General features: G+C 37.7%; 1 protein-coding gene across 1 annotated transcript in view; it reads right to left on the bottom strand.

Annotated features, from left to right (window-relative positions):
• The window catches only part of ctsa (cathepsin A), a 38,749-nt gene extending 20,301 nt beyond the window's left edge, over positions 1–18,448 (bottom strand). The window contains exons 1-9 of the mRNA XM_028811972.2: positions 18,317–18,448; positions 12,570–12,733; positions 9,151–9,262; positions 8,933–8,983; positions 4,726–4,812; positions 2,602–2,757; positions 2,424–2,515; positions 2,112–2,196; positions 227–318 (exon numbers count right to left, since the gene is read on the bottom strand). Coding sequence (XP_028667805.1) covers positions 227–318; positions 2,112–2,196; positions 2,424–2,515; positions 2,602–2,757; positions 4,726–4,812; positions 8,933–8,983; positions 9,151–9,262; positions 12,570–12,733 — 839 coding nt within the window. The 5' untranslated portion in view covers positions 18,317–18,448. The remainder of the gene's footprint in view (positions 1–226; positions 319–2,111; positions 2,197–2,423; positions 2,516–2,601; positions 2,758–4,725; positions 4,813–8,932; positions 8,984–9,150; positions 9,263–12,569; positions 12,734–18,316) is intronic.
• Positions 18,449–18,779: the final 331 nt, after the last annotated feature.

Raw genomic sequence — 18,779 nt, 5'->3', positions numbered from 1 at the left:
TTTAATTTCTCTACTGTTAAGGTTTGTACTTTGTTTTTGCCCTGTGTTTAAGTCTCTTTGAGGTACTTTTTTGACTAATAATGACCCTAATTTTTGAACAGCTTGGTGCCCTTGGCATTATTCTGGGTATTAAGGCCACTACCATATCAACCCTCCATTGTGACATTCTGAAGAAATGAGCATAGAAAAATGCTAGATAATGTTACCATATTGATCAATCTCTTACAGTATCTGCCCTGGCACGCCTCCTGCACACGGTGCATATAAGTTATAGATGTTAAGTCCAGAGTTATCAATGATTTTCTCCACCTCCATTAGCTGCAAATAAAGGCAAAAATAAATTATTCTGTTTTACAATGCTCAAACATAAACAGAACAATTTAAAAGTCTAATAAAAGTTTTTGTTGATTGCTATAGAATTACAGACTCAACTTTAAGAAGCCATTTTCATTTCCCCTTCATAAGAAAGCAAAATATTAATAGGAAATACAAAACAGGATTACCAACAGCCCATAACACTGGGTTATACTTGTTTGGACACCTGATTCTGATTAAAATTCTCTTAGTGAGAAATGTTTTCCTTTGTTTTACCTTCTGAAGCATCAGATTCCATGCTGGCAGGATGCCAGTCTCACTCTCACTTCTATGTTTCTTGCTTCTGACTGGAAGCAAAAAACATAGGAGGCAGTTAAACCATTAAAACCATGCAGCCGAGATACTGTACTGTGGACACGATTGTCAACCACAAAATATTTGAGTTTTTGGAAAAGTGCTGCCCCTTTCCACCCGATGATCTTACAGAAGCTTTACCTATTAGCAAACAGCACTATACTTCTGTCAGAAGTGTCATCAGCATTTTATTACATGATGCTCTGAACAGAGTTTACAGTTACAGTATGCTTGTTTGAATACTAAATAGATTTAATCAACCCGATTTAGTACTGGCACAGAAAGTGGAAAAAAACAGTCAACTGCATAGGTTTGTATGGACACAGGCATCTTGGTTTCAAATGGCCAGGGTAAACATTACCAGATTCATCTACTGTGCAATGACTGAGTGCCTTCTTTGTTTATTTAAAATGCATCATTCCTCAATATACAGGGTGTCCATAAAGTCAGTGTGCAATTTAAAATAGTTGTACCTTTTTACAGATTCTTTCTATCACATATACTTACAAAGGATTAGAAAGAAGAAACACTTACATTTTTATTGATCTTATTAATTTTCAACATGTCCACCATCATTACTATTACAAAGGGTAATAAGATTCTGTAGTTCTCTGAAAACATTTTCAAGCTGATTTTCAGTAATACCAGCAATAACATCAGTTATCCTAGCTTGCAAGACTTCTAAAGATCGAGGTTTGGTTGAATAAACATTAGCTTTCACATGTCCCCATAAAAAGAAATCCAATGGAGTCAAATCTGGCAAACATGGAGGCCAAGAAAATGATCCACCTCTTCCAATCCATCTGTTAGGGAATTTCTCCTGTAGAAGCTGTCTAACATGCAAAGCAAAGTAACAAGGAGTTCCATCTTGTTGAAACACTGTATTCTCTATCAGTCCTAATTGCTCAAGCTGAGGAATGAAGTAATTTTGCAGCATTTCTAAATAGCTATCACCATCAACAACATGTCCTTCAAAAAAAGAATGGCCCGATGACTTGATTCTGTCCCAAAGCACACCACACATTAACTTTGGGAGAATCTCTTTCATGCCTCGAAAGCTTGCATTTGTAATCTATTTAGTTAGCCAATAAAAGGTGTCATATCACCCAACTTTCTCCAGTATCAATCTATGGCTAACACGGTACAACACTCTACTGCTATGTTCAACAGACTCATGTGGATTTTCAGTTCCCCAAATACGGCAAAAATAAAACTTCTAAGAGACAAAAAATAAATAAATAGATACGTCAAGCTTTCTAATCCTTTTTACAAATTCTTTCTATCACATATACTTACAAAGTTACAACTATTTTAAATTGCACACAGACTTTATGGACACTCTGTACAAGCTAGATCTAAAGCATGTCTTACCAATTAGCAGTCTACATTACTTCAACATATTAGGCTGTCCTTAACAAAATAAAAATAAAAAGTGTACTTACATGGATGGAGCAGTTTTGGTCCCGATTTTCAAAAAAATTGCAATTCCCCTTTGAGCAGCAATATTCCTGCAATTCTCCCCATAATCTAATAATACAAAAGGTGTGACATATATATAAGCAAGTGTATTTCCACATCATGGTTGACCTACTGCTTTGGAACATGCAAGGGCAGCCTGACTGTTTCATTTCCAAGCATGACCAACACCTGCCAATGGATCAAATGAGAACTACACATGTTCTAAACTACTAAAGCTGGGTCTCCATAGTTCCCGACAGATGCTTCTCAAAATCGAAACAAAAAAGATTCCCTACCTGCTTCCCAGAAGTCCATGATAGTAAGCGAAATAAACCAAGGAATTATAATTCATCTCATAGCTGGACATGCCATTTCCAACAGCAATTCCCTACAATAAAAATGAAGCAAAGCTGTATGAGCAATATTGCCAGCTGAGCCCCCTCACTGGCCACTACAAAATGTAAAGTGTCCTACTTTTAAGTTAATTGCATCATCCTCCATAACATGCTCAGCTAGTGTTGGTACATAGATCCCTCCATAACTCTCGCCAGTGATATAGAAGTCATTCTTGCTGTACTCTGGAAACAGCTTGAAAAACTCTTTGACGGCCAAGTAATTGTTCATGGAAACCTGAAGATATAAATAATGAAGGCACACATATTATATTTTATATATATATATACATACATATATACATACACACACAGTGCATCCGGAAAGTATTCACAGCACATCACTTTTTCCACATTTTGTTATGTTACAGCCTTATTCCAAAATGGATTAAACTCATTTTTTCCCTCAGAATTCTACACACAACACCCCATAATGACAATGTGAAAAAAGTTTACTTGAGGTGTTTGCAAATTTATTAAAAATAAATGCTCAATACTTTGTCAATGCACCTTTGGCTGCAATTGCAGCCTCAAGTCTTTTTGAATATGATGCCAGAAGCTTGGCACACCTATCCTTGGCCAGTTTCGCCCATTCCTCTTTGCAGCACCTCTCAAGCTTCATCAGGTTGAATGGGAAGCATCGGTGCACAGCCATTTTAAGATCTCTCCAGAGATGTTCAATCGGATTCAAGTCTGGGCTCTGGCTGTGCCACTCAAGGACATTCACAGAGTTGTCCTAAAGCCACTCCTTTGATATCTTGGCTGTGTGCTTAGGGTCGTTGTCCTGCTGAAAGACGAACCATCGCCCCAGTCTGAGGTCAAGAGCGCTCTGGAGCAGGTTTTCATCCAGGATGTCTCTGTACATTGCTGCAGTCATCTTTCCCTTTATCCTGACTAGTCTCCCAGTCCCTGCCACTGAAAAACATCCCCACATCATGATGCTGCCACCACCATGCTTCACTGTAGGGATGGCATTGGCCTGGTGATGAGCAGTGCCTGGTTTCCTCCAAATGTGATGCCTGGCACTCACACCAAAGAGTTCAATCTTTGTCTCATCAGACCAGAGAATTTTCTTTCTCATGGTCTGAGAGTCCTTCAGGTGCCTTTTGGCAAACTCCAGGCGGGCCGCCATGTGCCTTTTACTAAGGAGTGGCTTCCGTCTGGCCACTCAGCCATACAGGCCTGATTGGTGGATTGCTGCAGAGATGGTTGTCCTTCTGGAAGTTTCTCCTCTCTCCACAGAGGACCTCTGACAGAGTGACCATTGGGTTCTTGGTCACCTCCCTGACTAAGGCCCTTCTCCCCCAATCGCTCAGATGACCGGCCAGCTCTAGGAAGAGTCCTGTTGGTTTTGAACTTCTTCCATTTACAGATGATGGAGGCCATTGTGCTCATTGGGACCTTCAAAGCAGCAGAAATTTTTCTGTAACCTTCCCCAGATTTGTGCCTCGAGACAATCCTGTCTCAGAGGTCTACAGACAATTCCTTTGACTTCATGCTTGGTTTGTGCTCTGACATGAACTGCCAACTGTGGGACCTTATATAGACAGGTGTGTGCCTTTCCAAATCATGTCCAATCAACTGAATTTACCACAGGTAGACTCCAATTAAGCTGCAGAAACATCTCAAGGATGATCAGGGGAAACAGGATGCACCTGAGCTCAATTTTGAGCTTCATGACAAAGGCTGTGAATACTTATGTACTATGTGCCTTCTCAATTTTTTTTATTTTTAATAAATTTGCAAAAACCTCAAGTAAACTTTTTTCACGTTGTCATTATGGGGTGTTGTGTGTAGAATTCTGAGGAAAAAAATTAATTTAATCCATTTTGGAATAAGGCTGTAGCATAACAAAATGTGGAAAAAGTGATGCGCTGTGAATACTTTCCGGATACACTGTATATATATTTTATATATATTATATATATTGATTAAATCTTAAAATAAAGAACAGAATGTTTACCTAATGCTCAATTTTAGTGAATTCTTTTGAACACATTTAATGTATAAACAGTGTTTAAGCAATAGATTGGCAGGATTTTAAGAAAACCTAGAGGATTCAAGTTCTCTTTACTTGAGGCCTTTGAGACTGGAAACGATACAAATCTTCACACTTGCATAGGGAACAGCATAATCAAAAACTGTATATCTACTGTATACCCGGGCAGTGACTGAGGTACCATTGAAATTAAGAGCATCTGCCTACCTCTGTATCGTTAGTTTTGTAATTCTTATCATCAGAATATGAAAAGCCAACGCCTGCTGGAGATTCCAGGTACAGCACATTCGCAATCTGTTAAAACAGAGGATAAAATTAAAGAAAATAATGAGCACTGTGTACCTCACTGGTAGTACCAGTATAGAAAAATTATATCCTTGAAATCCCTGAGATTCTCAATACTATGGTCTGGGTTAATCCAATATTGCATTAAATGTCTAATCTTTAAGTTTGGTCATGGACGTGTAACCTGTCACTGTCACTATTTCTTTGAGATTTAATGCCTGCCATTAATCATATAATCAAGTCATTGATGAACTTGGCATACAAATTGGGAGTACTATAATTTGGTAGTATGTTTGTATTACAGTCTTCTAAGAAACTAAAATAGTTTCTACTTTTAATGTTTGCAGATTGTACAATATTTTTAGGATAATTCACACTGCAGCAGATTAAAAAGTACAACTACCTGTCTAGAGCAGATCTAAAAGCCAAAGTCAAAAACACTTCATAAACTGGGTCTGGCAAGAAGGAAGATGTTAGTTCTGAAATGCAATTGTTTATTTCATTTAACAGCATGAAAATGAAAACTCAGAAGACATTTTAATTAGACGTGCACAGATGGCTCGCAATTTGAGTCAAACAATTTGCTCCCAATGTGTGAGCAGACAATTGACCAATGTATTGCAAAACTTATTTTCCAAACACTACAGGACAAAAGAATCTCCTCATTTAAATTTTATAAAAAGCAAAGTTAATGCCTATTGTCTATTAGTATTGTGGCACCTAACGAAACAAAGAAATTTCTAAATTGATCAAAGTTGATGTACCCTCCCTCTCACTTCCCAGAACCTCTTATACTGCTTTACTGGCTCACAGATTATGTAGAACACATTTAGAAGAAACAAATGTCACTACAGTCAAATCATTCAGTACATGCAAAGTTTTAAAAGAAACCTTAAGCAGGACCTTGACTGTCAAAAATCATATGGCACTATAAACAAAATACATTGTAAACCCTATAAATCAGCATTGCTTAAGAAGTAAAAGCAAAACAGGAACCACCACAAACAGATATAACACAAGTGTATTGTACCTGCCTCTGCAGCAAGTCTCTAAGGTGAACGGCACTAATCACAACTAAACAATATAAGACAGACAGGTCAGCCCGCAGCATCTTTAACGACGGGCTCTAAAAGCGGTTCTGGTTGGGTGAGGAATACTGACACCACAGTGCCACAATGCCTTTCTCTTGGCTTGCCCAGCTGCAGCTAAATAAAGTTTTTAGTCCGATTCAAGACGAGGAATTATCAGCAGATCGTGCACTAAAGATCACATTACCCATTAGTTCTTGTTTCACTGAAATCATTTTGGGTGTGCTTTAAATGGATGACTCATATGTTCTAAGATTTTTTTAAAGAAGGGAAAACAGAGTCCTCTTACTTATCCCCGTACCATGAGTAGTTAAGGTGTGTTATATTCACTAATCATGGAGCAAGAGAGTGGCAATGAGTTGCAGAATATGTTATGCACACAACAGCAATAAATATGAATCTACAACTGAATCCCCTACGTATTCCACTGATGTACATAAACTATGAATTTTTAAAATGTTTTTGTTATTTTTTGACGATGACAGCTTTGGACAAGGGCCAAAACTACAATTTTTGCCTATGAATGGCGGCAGTGAATTAAAACAGAACTTCCCAAAAAAAAAAAGCACAACTGTCATGGGTTTGTAACCTAAACATCGGTAACAAAGTCAGCTTACTTTATTTTTTGTAATTCAGTTAGTTGAAAAAAGTTGTAAATGTACAGTAATCCCTCGCTACTTCGCGGTTCACTTTTCGCGGATTCACGACTTCGCGGGTTTTTAAATACAAGTGATTGCCCGCCTATCGCGGAAGTTATGTTCCAGACCCATCAGCAACAGGAGAAAATCCGCGATATAGAAAGACATTTTAAATAAACATTTTTTTAGTTTAAGCCTTAAAATACCCATCCCACATGCTTTAAACACATGTAAACTTATAAAACACACTTTGTTAACACATATGATATGTGGATGTCGGGCTAAGGATATGAGTAACATCTCACTATTATAAAACATTTTAACTTCACGCAAGACAAGACAGTGAGACAGGAAAATAGGTGATGTACACCTAAAAGCCTGATTGTACAGGCTTTTAAATTATTGACACGCAGAGCGACAAGCAGCACAAAGTCCACTTCGCATTGTCAAGGGGGTGGGGAGCTGAATGAACGCAAAGGAGAATAGGCAGGAGCTTACTGCGCCTCCGGGGAGGGGGGTTTGAGCGAATGTGCGTTCAGCCCTCACACCCCCCACTCCTCCTCCTCCTTCCGAACACGCAGAGCGCCAAGCAGGCATTTTGGCAGAAGCAGCACAAAGTCCATTTCTGCTCTGCTGAGAGTTCAGCTGCCCCCCTTCACAAAGCAAGTGCAGACACATTGACGTCTGATCGCTGCGTGCAGTGTTGGTCTGCGGTGTTTAAGAATGCAGAAAGTGTTTAAGAGCATAGGAAGTGTTTATAAAAGCGTGGGAAAGGTTAACAAGAGAGTGAGAAAGGTTTATAAGAGTGTGGGAAGGGTTTATAAAGCCTTAAAATATGTATAAATAATAAAATAAATATAGGTCGCTACTTCGCAGATTTTCACCTATCGCGGGGTGCTCTGGAACGTAACCCCTGCGATAGGTGAGGGATTACTGTAACTTTAAAATCCATACTATGAAAATTTCAAACAAAGAACAAACACAGGTCATTAGCAGTGCACTCAATACTATTCCAATACAATAACTGATAAAATACTCTTCAGATTTAAAGTCGGCTGGCACAGTGGTAGTACTACTGCCTCACAGTAAAGAAACCAGAGTTAGTTTCCCATATCCTCTCTGCGTGGACTTTGCAAGTTCTCCCCACATTTGCATGTGTTTCGTCCAGGTGCTCCAGTTATCCTCCCTCCGTTAAGACATGCAGGTTAGCTGAACTGTCAAAACTAAACTGGCCCTAAAGTGTGTTTGGTGTGTGTGTGTTTGCCCTGTGATGGACTGACACCCTGTCCAGGGTTTATTCCTGCCTTGCACCCTATGCTGGCTGGGATAGGATGCAGCCAACTGTAATAAAATAACATGATAGTATTTTAAATCAGTTCTTCCAAGTTAAACTGCTCTAGGTCTTCTGAGAAAATGGGTCTGCATCACCAGTGACTGTATTTAAACTGCACATTTAAAGCTGCAATATTACCAGTCAGGAAAAGAACGGCATTCACCTCCCTCAGTCCATATGCTTTTGTGTGTATGCGAGTACCCTGAATATTTCTCACCTGGGTCTTATAAAAATATACTAAAAAATATTATCAAGCAAGAGAAACATGAACTGAAAGCAATCCCTTTTTACCTGTAAAAAACATGTTACATGCATTACCTTGAGCAACTCTGCCCGCGCTATTTACTGTTTACCACTTTGCACAAACTGTGTGCTCATGAGCAACTACACTGGCCTTCAAAAAAATATGTACATTTCAAACTATAGAAAGTAGTGCTTTAAAATAAGAGAATGGGAAATAAATCAACTAATAAGCAGCCAGATGCTGTTTATTTACCTCCTCACATATGATAAGGCTGTTAACTAAATTAAACAAACTGAAAAACTGTCAATCTAAATTTCAACTAACATCTAAACAGAAAACTTACTAACAATGAAATCATAACAAGACCAACACTGCTTCATGATTATCTATCAACCCAGATATGATACAGCTTTGGTTTTTTGGCCAATTGTTTGACTTTGACAAATTATTTTAACCTCACTTGACTACGGTATTTTAGATAAATTAAAAATACTAAATATCATGTAACATTTTCTCATCTGCATGGCTACATAACTTTTATGGAATTTCAATGATGTGTTTCATTAGAAACAAACTGTAGACTAAATTTGATTAGGGTATTCCTGCAAACTATTTGTACCATAACTCTCTAGTTATCGGCTTACCTTGAAAAAAATATACGTCATTTAAAATATAATATTTTTGCCATGCTGTAGCTAATCTTTTTGCCATAAGTTCTTGATGCCCAATGGCTTTGGGGTGTCTGTAGTCAGTAGGAAACAATAATGTATGGTAGACAACAATGCAAAAAGAAAAGATAGTTGCTTACTTTGCTCACTGAACCTACCATATTCCAAGCAAATGGGTTGTACTTTAAAGAAGCACCATCAGGCTGAACCTACAAAAGGAAATAATGCTGGCTTATTACTGGGAAAGTAAAATAAAGTACTTGACTGTTTTAGACATGACATCTAACAAGTTCCACCCATTGGAAAAAACAAAAGTTAGCTACAAGGTTCTCTCATTCTAAGAAAGGAAGTCATAATACTTCACGACAAAACATACTAGGAAAGGCCCATGCTCTGTTAGTAATCCATCCAAAGAGCTACAGCCTGGACCTCCATTGAGCCAAAGTACTACTGGGCTGGATGAAGGGTTGGTCTGTGATTCCACAAACCTGAGAGAGAGAGAGAGAGAGAGAGACAATTAACTTGAAAGAAAAAGAGAATTGTTTCAATAAATAAATATAAAAAGACAGCATTCATGTAGAAGGCATTTATATAATATATTCCAGACAGTTTGTTTTTCCATGACTAACATTTACCAACCAAACCCAGGTGGAGCTCTGTATGATCTTCAATGGAAATAAAGAAGCAAAGAATACTGTATACATGAAACCATTTGTTTCAGAGTAATTTGCTCCATTAGTGCAGTTAGGTTTCTCTAAACAAATTATTTTCATGTCTGCAGGTATCTTACAATAAAGCATTCAGAGTTATAATCAGTTATGTGGTGAATAAGATATTTTCATTGTAGTAAGTTATCATATGCTCTCCACTCTAACCCCTGCTGCAAATACTATCCAATTTGTATAACTTACTTCCATGGAGCATAAATTATAATCCATCAGTATTTGCATTTATCAAAAAGAAGAAGTAAAGAATTTGCCACAAATCAATTTTATAATACTGAATGTCAATCTTGGGTAAGACAGGGTATACTAAAGCTTGGGGGATTCTGCTCTCTGTCAAAGTCAACTCTTTATCCCCCCCATAATGCAATGATTCAAGACTTTTGTAGAAGAACATTTACAAAGTAAGATTTAAACAAAGTACTGTAACCACTACAGTACAGGCAAAACTTTAGGGCTGAAACTATTCTTTGAGAAACTTGAGTAATTCGATTACTAAAAATCATCTAGGCAAATTCTTTGCATAGAAGCTTTGTTTAATCCATGTGACTGCACTTCAGCAAGCTAATCGTGTTTCACACGGATGATTATTAGTACTGCACAACAAGCTTACCTTGTGGATACATGACATGATTTGATGGTCCAGATTGCAAAATGGAGAAAGAGAAAAAAAAAGCAACACACTATTTTTACGCACACCATATCTACCTCATCCAGCGGATATGATCCTGTCAATTTCTTTTTTTTTTTGGTCTCCTAAGAATGCCCAAAAGCCTTTCAAGAAGACAGTAAAGGCTTACATGATGCCTGAGCTGTAGTTGGGATGAAACTTATAGTTCTGAAAGTTGCACAAATTAAAGGCAATTTTTATGTATTATTATTATTGATTTATGCCTTAGTTAGGCTGTATATTATACACCTTGTTTAAAGTAATTTGTAATTGATACATTATTTTTGCATTTATTTGTTTGTGTTTCAGACAATGTTTTCTTTAAAGCCCAGAACGTAATATGGCACTTCAATGCACTAAACAGGCTTTGTTTTGACAAATAATTTTATTGTATGCAATTTAAGCAATAAAAATGTTTTCTCTAAAATGGAAATCAATCACCTGATAATTTTAAGAGAGAGGTCTCATTTTCTCTTTTATATATTAGCTATTGCTTCTTAAAGCAAAAGTATTTTTATCCAAATACTTGATTAATCAATGGAATAATTGGTAGAATACTCGATTACTGAGGCCGTACAAAACTTGAATGCTAAAGTATATATACTGTATTGTTAAAATGGAATATTTATCCTAATAGCTTTAAAAACATGTAATAATTAACTAATGTATAGATTTGTTACACTGAAGCACTGTACAGAAAGGCTCCCTCTATACAATGCATTTAGCACTGTAGTTTATGTACACAATGTTAACTATAGAAACCAAAATATAAATGATGAGATGGTGGTAAACAGTTTTAGCCAGGAAGCTATGTATTTTCTCAAGATGGATAATTATCATTATGGATTATACTGTACAACTACAAAATGTACAACAGAGAAACAACTATGAATTACAGCTTTGCAATAGCGCCCTCATGTGTTTGGTTTGCATTATTCTCTGATATAATCACAATAAAGACTTGAACATGAGGTATAAAGAGAATACAGCTGTGTTTTGGAAATAAACTTTCTGCAAATACAATTAAATGCACAATATCTTAAATTTCCTTATAATTGCCTCCAATGTGATCAGAGCAACTAAGAAATGAACATTTATACTTTAAAGTATTAATTTATTTCATAACCCCAGAAACCATCACAACTGAAATATGCTGTAACAGGTGGGCAAACAGAGTGAAACATGTTACCTGCATTGACCAGTCGAATTGTGTTTTTCTTCTGAAATGCATATTTTGAACTAAGCCATATCTTAAGAAAAATATCTGACTCAACTTAAATAAGATTAAATACATCAGCTGTGAACAGAGCCTTCATACTTTAAAACACCAAAACAAGAATTCCAGAACATAAAAAGCTGGTGTTACAGCAGTAAGATGTAAAACATTTTTCAAACAAAATTTTTTTTTTTTTGCTGAATACATCATGTACATATGGTTTTGATGATTTAAACCTTGAAAAAATTGAAAACTAATTAATTATCCTTATGATCTCTGAAGTGATTACATAATGTGAACCCTTCACATTTCTTTACTCTATACAAAAAGGGACAATAATATCAGATTTCATTTGACTAAAATATAGCATTGACTGATGGATTTAAAATTTTGTGTAATCTATACTATCAACACAAACAATGGAAATTTATAAAACTAAAAACTACTCATCAGAAGTTTACACTATTTAAATATCTAAAAAAAAAAGCTGTATGCGCAAAATGCACATGTCAAAAACATCAGCAGACAAAGGCCTTTTTGTACAAAAAGACAACTTAAAGGCCAGGGTGTCATTTTGTCGAAACTTAAGCACACTCTTCATACTACTTGTGAAGTAAGTGGACTACATTTCAATATCAACCATCCCTCCCCACCCTTCTCTTTTTGTTGGTGACCAATAAGTTTGTACTTCAATTGTAGACAAGAAGCTTGTACTTGCTTAAACTCAGAAGTGCTGGAATGAACATGTCCGCAAAGTTGCTGATAGTTAATTAATATGGAAGATTATCGAGATAAGAAAAGTAAATGGTAAGAAAAAAGGACCTTTGGACTTCAAATTTCTCATTTTTAATGTCAAACAGATATTAAGGCTTTTTAATTTCAGTAGCCTGACCCATTTCTGTTTACTTCCACTAATCACTGAAATGCAGCATAATAAGCAAATGCTAGACACAGAGTAAATGGAAAAAGATGTGCATGAGTTCCCATAATTTGTTTGAGAAGTATGGCAGGTATATATCAGCTGACAGCTAGCAAGTGTAACAGGTCACTTATTAATGGTACATTGGTAGTTTTATTTCCTGATTTAATTAAACAATAATAGTTACTAAGAGTCCAACAATGCTAGTATTACTTAGCAATTCATTACCATGTTGTAGATAATATGTAACACGACAGTGTAGTCATACCAATAGTGAAGGTGCTTGTCCTCCACGACATTCAAGTATCCAGAGTACTGTCTGAAGCTGGGCTGCTTTTCAAGGCCTGGCAAGTATTTGATCTCATCTGACTCAGGAGCTCCCTGGATATGCAGAACTCCTAAACTGAAGACTAAGGAAAAAAGGAAGGCCATCTGAAAAGCAAAGAGAAGATTTCAGCAAGTCGGCATGTTTAAATTGCAGTCTGCTCTCAGAAGGCTCAATTACATGAGACCCGATCAATTTAAAACATATTCAGATACATCAAAAACTGCATTCTTTACTTGGAACGGACAAAACAGGAACATTAATTACAGCCAAAGTTGAAATTTACCCCCCCCCCCATATATATATATATATATATGTGTGTGTGTGTGTGTATGTAACTAATGAAGAAAAAAAATAGCAATGTATATTACAATTACCAGTTTACTGTATTAAGAATGTTCTAATGTATCATACTCTTTTCATTAAATGGAGACATTGCTTCATGTAACAATGGGTGGTTCTTCACAATTTTAGATACAATGTTTTTCAAGCATATATTTAAAAACACCTATAATAAAAAAACCGCACACACACAATGTAATTAAGTCTGTGAAACAGAACTGATATGTTACTGTGCAACATCTGTCCATTCCAAGTCTTCCTACCCTCATACCTGATGAACTTTTTTATGATGTGGACAGTGTGTGTTGAGTTCCTGTCTGTCTGGATAATGAAGTACATAATATACTGCCAAGTCAAGAGGTATTTTCCTGTAATCAGCAGGCAGGAATAATGGCATTCTCACTGAGCATTTCTCTGGGCACTCAGGCTATTGTACTACCTCTTGGAGGCACAAATGTTTTGCATGATTTTGTTTTGCTTATTTGGATTTTGTTACATGAATGTTCTCCACAATGAGCTGATATTGCCTCCAGGATTGGTTTCTTCATTGGTTTCAAAGCTAGTAGGACTGCCTCTAGCCACTGTTAAACCATGTTTAATTTAGCACAGGATCAAAGGGTATATAGGGAATGAAAGTGTTTGTCTATTCTTCTGAGTTTTACTGTTAAAAGCCTGCATTACAGCATCATTCAATTTCAAAGGCAGGTCTATATGATCAAGCCATGACACTCCTTCCCATTTATTTTACAAATAAAGTATTGTACTTGGGATAATGGGTAATTGATTTCTTGCCGTCTCTTACTGTATCATGCGTCGATAGAACTTTGCTCCAGAACCATACAAATTCATCTCTCCACTGGCCCAGTGATGAGAGTCTTGGCTTTTTGCCTTTATGTCAGTTGTGAGTGACTTCTGCAAAGTGGAGGCTGTTATTTATAACAGGGGCAGTTATTTCAGTTCTTATTGTCTTAACTTTTTCTATACCATTCTTTGCTTTGTTAGCCAACCAGGTCTTTGGTTACAACCAAATACATTATTGGTTTCTTGCTTTTTAAACAAAATGGCAATTTGTATATACAATGTCTGTGTTAAAAGCACTTTTTCATTCATCATGCAACCTGTGTGTCTTCTCTTATGCACATTTCTCTTAGTGAACATCAGACACTAAACATTCCCATCAGTTTTATATAAGCACAAACTGATGCAACAGGGAACAACTGATAGAATGCTAACAGATAGATAGATAGATAGATATTTCCTCTTAAACTGGAGCTAGATGCAGTGTGGCACTATTTAAAACAAATACACAGGCATAACCACACTAATTTTTGCTCATAACAAACAGTACAGTAAAAATGAAAGTTTCAACTTCACTGCTTAGTGCTAATGAAGGGCACTCGAACCTTGTCCTTCTTTGTTCAGTTCAGCATGGAGCCTATCCTAGTAGGACTGAGCTGGCACCAGTCAAAAACAAACTCCAGACAGGACAGCAGTCCATCACAGAGTAAACTTGGTGTTCCATTCTCTTAATCCATTTGCTTTTATTCCAAATCAAAGGGCGATTCATTACTTTGTTTTTATCTCATTAGTACGACTGAGTTTCACACTGCAGACTTTAATGTGAATTTTTGCTGAAACCAGATGTTCAGGACAACCATGAGTGAATTTTGTTTAAAACTCTGTGGGAACAATTAGACCGCTCACTGAGCATCACATTTCTAAGCCAATCCAATGTCTCATCAAAGGAGCACTCAAAGTATGAATTGCAAAGAGCAGTGGTGCTCTCATTGATCTGATCCAACAAATTATGATGACCCATCTACAGTTGAAGTCTCCAAAAAAAAACAAAAAAAAAAAAAACTATTAGACATGTGTCATGCATGCAGACGGCACATTGCACATCTTAAACATAACCTGATGCAAAGGAAAACCATTTCTGTAGCATCAGCTTATACATTTGCATTCGGCGGCATCAATGAACTGATGGTAAACATGAATGGTATGTTGTTGCAGCTGCTGAGTGTGCTCTCTGTTGTTCATCAAAAGGAATGCAGTTAAGAGAGCCGATAAAGAGCCACAGGAGATGCAAATGTCAGTATTCAAAACACATGAATCAAAACATCTGTCTAATACCAGTATATGATGAGGCTGCACAACATCCACTTGCTGACTACACGCCTAAACAAAAAATTTGGACGCAAGCATCAGTAGGCTTTGCACGCTAGGAACCAAGTGACCTGAACTATTCTAGAACATTTCAGTGATTATTTACCGCTCTGATGCTGATCTTTCTGATCATTAAATAAGTCATCATGACAGCAATCAACAAGAAGAATTCATAATTAATTGTAGAATAATGGTATTTGAGGGTTCCTGTAGAGCATGGGTGTCAAACACTGGGCCTGGTGGCTGCAGGTTTTCATTCTTACCCTTTTCCTAATCAGTGACCGGTTTTCACTGCTAATTAACTCCTTTTCCCTTCATTTCAATAGCCCTATTTATAATGGTCCAGTCCTCGGAATCGATTCTTTTCTTCATTAAATGACAACCAAACAGAAATGAGATGTGAAAGGAGCCGACAGATGACCAGCTAAATTGAGATTTCAAACTCCAACCAATCTCTTAATGAAAAGCTTATTCTTGCTGTTAATTAAACCCATTATTTAATTCCAGGGCTTGTTGCTGCTCTCATTCTGCCACAGCAGACATTTCCAAAACTTTTGTGGATTTTTTGGTGTTTTCTAAGAACACCGTCAAAATGTTCTGGTGACCTGAGAGATCAGCCTTACCGAGACCATCACTTTTATTTACTTTCAGATATTATGTGATGGGCACAGGTGAGCTGGCTTGTTTTGTGTCTTTATTGTTTGGCTGCTAGTTAAGGAAAAAGAAACAACTAAGGGGTCTGAGTCACGTCAATTAAAACTAAGGCAAAAAAAGTTAATAAGCAACAAAAACTGGTTACTAATGAAGACGATGGTTCGAATGAAAACCTGCAGCCACTGCGGCCCTCCAGGATCGGAGTTCAGCACTCATGTTCTAGACAGTGTCTCTTTGTCTTGCACGATTTGGCTCAAAAACTAATTAGCACATCGTCATCTCATAACAGGCTTAAGTTTCGAGTTTGGTATTTTTTCCATCCAGACATTTTAGCTCTAGACTGTTGTCCAGAAGCCATGACACACAGACACACACACACATCATCAAGATATTGATGCTTTTGGTATCAGGGGACCGTAAAACGTCAAAATCTGTAGAAAACCGGTGCTCGAAATTTTTGATGAATCTAAAGCTTTCGTACCCCCCCATAGACAACAGGATTTGGTGGGGGAGAGTGCAAAACAAAAACTTAAGAAATTTTCCATTCTTGTCTAAATGGAAATGCAAACATGTCCAGACAAAGTAATTGCAGCATTCTAACATGCTCTGTAACCGTAGACCACAACTATCTAAACTTTATTTGTGGTTATGTGATATAGTGATGTAATAGTTAAAATGACAGAAAAATATAACAGACAGAGGCACTTCTCAAACATATGGAGTCTAGTTGCTGTGGTGGTCTGTCTTAACCGTTGCTGCACTCATTACAACGTGCAAATTATTAAGCTTCAGTTATCTTGTTCCAATGGGGGTTGGTGGCAGGATTAACACTACAGCCACCATAAAAAATCCTCACACTGTTCCAGTGTGGCTCTGAGGTGTCACCCATTGCTCGGCTGCATTCGGGTCCCAATCCAGGTGGTTTGTCATGTGGGGGGTATGGTAACGTGCCGTGATCGGCGTATGCTTCCAACCTGTCTCTCATTCTATTGAGTTCCTGAATGGATAACAAATTTAGCTTTAAAAATGTTCTCGCAGGGTCAAGTCTTTGCTCAGTATCTTTGGCGCTCTAAAAACACCCCAGCAGCAGTTTAAAATGCACAGACTGAAGCAATTGGGGGCAGGTGGTTATGGAAGAAGCCCTATGACAAAGTTAGGTCAAGGGTAGTAAGTGCACCAAAACAATACCCCATCACTTTCATTTGTAACATTGCCCCGCTATTGGTTTCGACATCTGTGTGTGTGTGTGTGTGTGCGCGAGTGTGTTTTTCCTTTAACATGGTCAACTGCTGAAGGCTGTCAGCATGAATCAGAGACTACACCGATTTACTAGCAATTGTGTGACTCATTTTATGTGTCTACATTTGTACCTACAGTACTTGAACATTTCATTTTTTGACCAATTTAATTTTTAATGTTCCTTGTTAACCCTTGACTCATTATGCTGTGAATAAGATTCCCTAATTATCAACAGTAGAGGCTTAGCAGGATTACCACAGTACGCAGAGTTTCACGTATAATGTTGTTAGATAGGCCCCATCTCTGATCACATTCACACCTTAAGCGAGCCGCTCCAGAGTTGGCTTGTTACCCCACCGAGACCACCCTTTCGAAAAGGTCTTGGCACGGTCCTTACGGTCCGCAGCAGAATGCTATTTCGAGGAAATCGCAACAAAGTTCGAAAACGATGAAACCAGACGAACTAGATGAGAAAACGCATTTGGGTTCAACGAAGCTTTTTTGGAATCAGGTTACAAACACAAAAATTCCAACTAAAATGAACATGCAAACACCTCTCCCACCGTACGGGCCGTGAAGGCGTTGTGGTTGCTAATCACCGCACCACCGTAGCATCCGGTATTAAAACCTACTGAATAAAGCAATCGCTTTAACACAATTCAGTTTTATTACTATCCAAAAAAGAACTCAAATTGATTATTTGTAATCTTTAGCCTTAGATCTGAAACTGGAAAAGAGGAAGTCAGATAAATAATTCGACGAAAGAATCAAATGAATCTCCAATTAAAAGAATGCAGTACAAAAAACTGCTTTCGCCTTGGGCTTCTCATCCACCTAAAGGTGATAATCGGCCCAATTATGAACAAATTTAGAATAACTCACATCAGAAGACAGCAATCACCACGAGACGAGGTGCTTTATCCGTAGCACAACTCAACGCTGCCTCGGCTCTGGTTGACAGGATGGAAGCACTTGCTAACAGACTGAACTAGACTGCACAATTTGTTACGGATTTATGCGAGACTTCAATAACCACAAAACCATTATGATTTCCAAACGTTCATAAACGCTCAAAAATAACGAGACAGATTTAGGAACAATAAATAAAATCATTCAGAATACTGGGCGCATTTAACTTTGTAAGCGTCGCTCCATTCTCGCCTTCGTCGCTATAATTCGCTTCGAATCACGACCCCTGTACCGGCCTCCACATTTCTTTGCTGACAACATTCCCTCCCGTTCTCTGTTGATGTTCTAAACCAATCACCCAGCTAACAGCCTATACTTACCTTGTGCTACTTGTAGGGTGATACGACCACCCGCACTTTTAAAACGTTAAACTTTGGGGAAACCACCCTCACGTGACCACTGCCGGTGAACGTCGCACGTGACTTGACTGTCACCTGACAGAGAATAGGCGGCCCACGGGGCAGGGCCAATCTGTCAGCTGAAAATCACGGAACCTGTTTTCAAAATTTTACATTTATCAATTTCCAGGCCCGGTTAATCAAGTTTACACATGCTAAAAACAAGTACCGAACAATTTAAAATACCGGAGACAGTTATTAACCGTTATATTTCATCGAGTCGTTTTTTTTTAACGTTGCAGGGGGTGCTTATATAGAAACACAAGGGACAGGCAGGAGTTAAAAACTGAGTTGCCGACCAGCGTAACCGCGCTTGCAAATGGCGTGCAGTCGTATTACAGAAGGCGTACTTCACCGCGCGGGTGCAGTAAAGAGGTCCTGTAGC

This window comes from Erpetoichthys calabaricus, chromosome 10 (genome assembly GCF_900747795.2).
Source record: "Erpetoichthys calabaricus chromosome 10, fErpCal1.3, whole genome shotgun sequence".
Lineage (NCBI taxonomy): Eukaryota > Metazoa > Chordata > Cladistia > Polypteriformes > Polypteridae > Erpetoichthys > Erpetoichthys calabaricus.
Note: the sequence above shows the minus strand (reverse complement) of the source record. Positions and strands in the feature narration are given on the sequence as shown.